This window comes from Elephas maximus, chromosome 10, assembly GCF_024166365.1.
Source record: "Elephas maximus indicus isolate mEleMax1 chromosome 10, mEleMax1 primary haplotype, whole genome shotgun sequence".
NCBI classification, from domain to species: Eukaryota; Metazoa; Chordata; class Mammalia; order Proboscidea; family Elephantidae; genus Elephas; species Elephas maximus.
Genome location: NC_064828.1, coordinates 113,726,192 through 113,732,191, shown reverse-complemented (window position 1 = coordinate 113,732,191; position 6,000 = coordinate 113,726,192). Strand labels below are relative to the sequence as shown.

The 6,000-nt window shown below is 59.1% G+C and overlaps 1 protein-coding gene across 1 annotated transcript in view; it reads left to right on the top strand.

The window, feature by feature from the left end:
- Positions 1-1,018: 1,018 nt before the first annotated feature.
- Positions 1,019-6,000, top strand: part of HHIPL1 (HHIP like 1) — a 37,470-nt gene continuing 32,488 nt past the window's right edge. Inside the window, exon 1 of the mRNA XM_049898300.1 lies at positions 1,019-1,450. Coding sequence (XP_049754257.1) covers positions 1,172-1,450 — 279 coding nt within the window. The 5' untranslated portion in view covers positions 1,019-1,171. The remainder of the gene's footprint in view (positions 1,451-6,000) is intronic.

The following is a 6,000-nucleotide window of genomic DNA, read 5'->3' as shown; positions in this document are numbered from 1 at the left end:
TGCATCAGCTTTTCCTGGGAGGCCATCAGAGTTTCTGGGCCCCAAAATCCCCATTTCAAGGGGGCTTGTCTGCTCACCAGTGGGGCCCAGGTGGTACAGTGGTTAAGCATTTGGCTGCTAACCAAAAGGATGGCTGTTCATACCCTCCAACTGCTCCTTTGAAACCCTACAGGGCAGTTCTGCTCTGTCCTATAAGGTCTCTATGAGTTGGAATTGACTGGGTGGCAACAATTTTTTTCGGGGAGGGGGAGGGGAGAGTGGGTTGTCTGCTCAGGAGAGTTTGCAAACCACTGCTCTAGGCTCTGGGAGACCCCAGGACTGTTCAGCAGGGAAAGGACCTGATGGCATTTGCCTTTCAGGAAAACCACACTGGCTCAATGTTGAGAGTGGCCTGTGGGCGGCAGGGGAAGTTTGGGGCTGCTGTGGAAGATGGTCCCATACCTCTGGTGGGTGATAAAAGGTGGGGGCTGGGGTGAGGACTCAAGCATGGACAGCCTGATGCCCACCCACCCTCAGAAGGTAGACACACCAGGGCTCCCTACTCTGGAGTGGGAGAGAGGAGGCCAGGTGGGTCCCAGCTGTAGGGAACTCTGCTGGCCCAGGAAGTGAGAAAGGGAAGGTGCCTGGGTGAGAGCCAGGGATGGGCTATGGAGGTGCCTCCTCTTCTCTTCCCATCCCAGGCCTGGGTTTCACTTTTTGAGCCCTGGGGCCACACTGCCTGCCCTTTCCCCTCACCCCCTTTTTTAAGTGGTCCTGTGAGAATTCCCTGTCCCTGGCTCCATGGTCCTCTCCCTGGCCTGGCCCACGGTCAGAGATGGGACTGGAACCCTGCAGTGCAAGCCTCGGCCTGGGGATCGTGGCCTCCCGGGCTAGACAGCGCTGGGGAGGAGTCAGGGCCCCAGGAGAAAACGGGAAACACCCTACGCGAGCTGGGGCTCCTGGGGAATAGGCCACCGCCGCTTTTTTTTTTTTTTTTTTGGAAAAGCTCCTCGCCAGGAGGCAGGGTCTGTCCCAACAACTGGAACAGAGGCGGTGCCGCGTTCCTCTCTTTTCACTACTGCCGGTGTCCCCGACCAAAGGGGACCTCCTAGCAGGGGACTCTCCAGCTCCAGGGAGGCGGGCGCTCGGGCGCAAAGGCCTCACCTCCTCCTCGGGCGGGCCGAGCAGCGGCATGGCGGGCCGGCGGGCCGGGGGTGGAGTGCTGCTGGCTTTGCGGGCGCTGCTGGCCTGGCGCGCGCTCCGGACCGCCGCGCACCCGCAGTGCCTGGACTTCAGGCCGCCCTTCCGGCCGCCGCAGCCGCTGCGTTTCTGCACTCAGTATTCGGGCTTCGGCTGCTGCGCCGCGGAGCGCGACGAAGTGCTGGCCCGCCGCTTCGGGGCCCTCGCGGCCAGCTTGGATGCCGCCGTGTGGGCTGCGTGCGCCGGCTACGCACTCGACCTGCTGTGCCAGGTGAGAGGGCGCGCGGGGACGCTGCGTGCGGGTGTGGCCGGGCGCCCGGCTGGCACTCCAGCCTCGGTCGGGCCCCGCGGGGCGGGGACCAAGATGAGCAGTGGGCTCTGCCGAGGGCGTGGTCAGAGGTCCGGACTTGAGTTAGTGGGGGACGGGCGTGGGACTAGGGCGGGGGAACACTGCCCCATGGGGGTCCCATCCTCCAGCCAAACCTTGACCCAGTTCCTCAGACCTTGGCGCTCGTGGCCACCTCTGTTGATACTGTGTCCGCGTCCTGGATGGTGCCCCCACCTGGCAGAGGATCTCTCCCGCCTCAAGGCCAGCTCCAGTGACACCTCTTTGGAGAAACCTCCAGGCCTCATCTCCAGCTGAGGGTGGGTCCCCTTCTGCCCATGCCAACTTGTGGTCTGATTTGCCAGTAAATGACTAGATCCTGGGGTGGGTTAATGCTGCTTGGCTGAATGTAGAGATGGGGACCTCAGAGGCGGGGAACCCCTGAGACTGGCCCTTCACCCAGCATCTGGGCTGTGAGAGGTGTCCTGAGGGGCCAGCACAGGGTCCCAGCCTTCCGATCGCCCAGGGAAGGGGGTGTGGGGGAGAGGCAAGGGGCTGACTTGGAGTCACTTGTACTGGGGTTTGATCCTCGCTTTGCCACTTCCTGGCCGCATGATCCTGGACATGTCACCTGGCTCCCCTGCACGCCAGTGACATCACCTATAAAATGGGGACAACCTTAACCGGCCCCCAGGGCTGCTATGCATATTAAGTGACACATAGTAGCAGCTCAGGTGGCGTTTGGGTTGAGTTTCTCCAACACCTCCTTGGCTGCACTCGCTTCCCCCAGGGAAGGTCCAGAGAGAACCAGGGACTTGCCCAGGGTCACACAGCCCAAGGGTGGCCGAAGTGAGGACTTGGGCCACACTCATTACTGGTGGGAGCAGGGTGTCTGGGTGGGAAATAACAGGGTCTGGGAGTGACAAAGTGTGGTCCAGCCATAAAGAGAAATGAAGTTCTCATGAATGCCACGTGGATAGGCCCTGAGTGAAAGGAGTCAGACACAGAAGGGCAAATATTCCATGCTCCCACTAACTTGAAGTATCTAGAATAGGTGAATGTAAAGAGATCAAAGCTTATTAGTGGTCACCGGGGGTGGGTGGGAGGGAGAAAGGGGGAGTCATTGCTTCAGAGTCCCTGAAGCCTCTGTGAAGGGTGACAGAAAATTCTGGAAACAGATAGTGGTCATGGTTGCACAACACGATGAACGTGGTTAACGCCACTGAATTGTACACATAAAAAAGGTTGAAATGGCAAATGTTTTCGTTATATATATTTTTACTACAATTTTAAAAGGGGGCCTGGGGGTGGCTAGGACAGGGGTCATGGAGAGAGCTCCAGAATGCAAAGGGCAGCACAGGAGGTTGGTGGACTGTACTGAGCCCCCGTGCTGTGCATCTGAGGGGCCAGAGTAGTCTGACCCAGCAACCACCTCCCTCTCTGTCCAGGGGGCTCCCGAGACCAGGTCCTCTGGCCTCCCCGGTCACACGGCGGGATCCTGCATCCACTCCCCATTTGTTAATTTCACGCTTCCTATGTGTTAGGCTCGGCAGCTCCAGCTCCTGTAAGGGGACAGGTCAGAGGAGGGAGGGAAGGGTCAGTCCTGAGATGGCCCCTTGTGGAGGTTCCTCCCCTTTCTCGGGAACCTTCCCAGGACCCCTGGCTTAGGTGACCAGCAGAGGCATCTTGGGGTGACCTCATGTCTGGAGTGAGCTTGGGGAGGGCAGCAGAGGCTGGATCGTGGTGTCCCTGGCGGGGCCTTGCGGGAGGGCCAGGAGAGGGCTGGAGGAGGACTCTGCTTGCTGCCAGAGCCAAGGCTGTGTCTGGTTCCAGCATCCCCTATTTCCACTGGGGTGGTGGCCGGTAGTCTTATTTACAGGTTTCAGTCAATGATGGCATTCACATCTGCCTTGGGACAGGAGAGACATAAACAGATGTCCACACCCACAGCCCTCCTGGGACCCCCCCACATCTGACACCCACAGCCTTCCTAGCACTCCGCCCCCACATCTGACACCCACAGCCCTCCTAGGGTTCACCCCCCCCCACATCTAACACCCACAGCCTTCCTCTAGGACTCCCCCTCCCCCCCCATATCTGACACCCACAGCCCTCCTCCAGATGCCCAGGCTGGCTCCTTAGCCCACAGGGCAGCTGTCCCTCCTGGCCCCCTCAGATTCTTTCCTGGGCCTTTGCCCACATCCAGCTGATGCCTGTGCTGCCTGGTGACAGTGGGCGCCCAGGCCGGCAGTGGGGTGGGTGAGAGCCATCCCACATAACTAATTCTCGTGTATCGGAGGTTCCCAGCTAAGTACCTGAAGTCACCAAAACGTGATTTCAGATGGAAACCTGTGCCCCGTGCACTCTGCAGCTTCCAGTATTCTCAGACATTTCCTAGGACCCTGTTAGGGGGCTGTCCCATGCTGGGTGCTGGCCCAGCCTCAAAAGTTCCGGTGTTTAGCTCAGGAGACAGGCTCATGCAGATGCTCATGGGGTGTGCGAAAGCTGCCCGAGGGTCACAGACCACTGTGTGGGCACTGTCACATCGCAGAAGTCAGGGGAGGATCCCTGGGGGAGGGGAACATTGAGGTGGGCCATATTTGAACATTCACCACACAAACTCATGTATGATCTCTATGTACTCCTCCCAACCACACGATGAGGGTGGAATTCTTTTTTCTGTGTACAGATGGGGACGCAGACACAGACAGGTTAAGAAACTTGCCCCAGGTCACAGAGCAATGGTGGACTCTCTGATTTCAAAGCCCTTCCCTCAATCGGTTTGCCATACTGTTTCCCTTCTTGAAGCCCCACTGCGTGCCCTGGAGAGTCTCACAGTGTGGGGTAGACAGACAAGCAAACCTATAATTCAGTCCTAGCCAAGCAGGCCAGCCCAGCCACCTCTGGCAATGGGTAAGGTGAGCAGAAATAGATCGCTCACCCCGAAAGCTATGCGATTCACTACGATTTGGTGGATGTTGTATCCGATACACGGACAGACCCTGTGGGAGCACCTGCGAGGGCCCTGGGAGGAGTCAGCACCCCGGGAGGATGAAGAAGCAAGAGTAGGCTTTTGAGTTGGGCTTTGAGTCATAAATAGGAGTTTGGCAGATGCAGAAGTGGGTGAGGTGGTAGAGCATCTGGCTGGAAGGACATGGCTTCCTGAAGAATGGGTGGTGGAGACGGAAGCCTTCAGAACTTGGGACCATGAGTCATGGGTGTCTGTGACTGCATAGGGGCACCCTGTGGCAGACAGGTGGGCAAGGCTTCTGGCCTCTGCCTTGACTGGCCCTGAAGCTGGGCAGTGCAATGCTGGGTCCCCATGGTTTTCGGCCACTGCCTCTCTGACCGCTGCGAGGCCCAGTTGCTAAGTGTCCTTCCTGCCAACAGCAGTCATGCACCCTCTGGTCATTTCCTGCTTCTGGACAGCCCTGGCTGGACACCAGGTTTGAAACTGTGTGTGAGTACACAGGCCAGGGGTTAGGGACCGAGGGACACTGGGGCATGGTGCGTGACGCTGAGACCTCCAGCCTGGCTCTGGGGCTCTCCTTGCTCCCTCTGCATTTCAGGCTGGGCTTTGGCAAGTGGAGGCTCTGGATTGGCTTCCAGACGTCTGCTCTGCTTCCCATGTCTCAGCACCAAGGTTGGTGTCTAGCACCTGTTGACACATGTTGACTGAAATGTCACCGACTCCTCAGGACAGCACCGGCCTGGGCATCAGGAGGCCTGGGGTTGAGCCCCCCGTTTTTGGCATTATGCCTTCTTTAAGCCTTTGCTTGCAATGGCCCGACCTTGCAAAGATCAGATGAGGCGTGTGTGCACTCAGTTCCTCCCCGGGCCACCCAGGCCGCTCTGGGGACTGTGGCAGCAGAAGGCTCCACACAGAGGTCCCAGGCCTGGCTGTCAGGCCCATCAAGCTGAGTGGAGGAGGCGAAGCATGGTTTCCCATTTGGTCTAGGGCAGTGACTGGCCAGAGACCTCCAGCACCCACACACACGTAGTGGCCCTCGGCTGGTCCCGTGGGACTTGGTCCCACAGCAACAACAGAGGGGCCAGGAACCCAGGCCGTGGTGTGACCTGAAGCTGCCATTGTGTAATGGGAGCGAGCGGCCACTGGCCCGGAACCTGAAAACACAGACTGGGAGGGCTTGCTGCCCACGGGCCCCCCATGGGAGCTGGCCTGGCCTGGCCTGCCTGTGAGGGGGGCGTCAGCTATCAGCACCCCCTACTGCGGCAGGAGCGTCCCCCCAGGCCTCCTGGGACCTAGAGTTGAATCAGCCTGGCCTTTCCCTGGTGAGCTCGCGGTGGAGGCGGGGCGTCAGACACAGACGGAAATAACGACAGTGCTACTAAGGGAGGAGGTCCTTACAGAGCCTGGGGAGCTCTGTGCTGGGGTCGGGTGCAGGGAGGAGTCCCCGGGTGGTATAAATTGTTAAATGTGTGGAACTCAGCCGGAGACGCCTCAGAAGACGGTCTCGGAGATCTGTTTTTGAAAG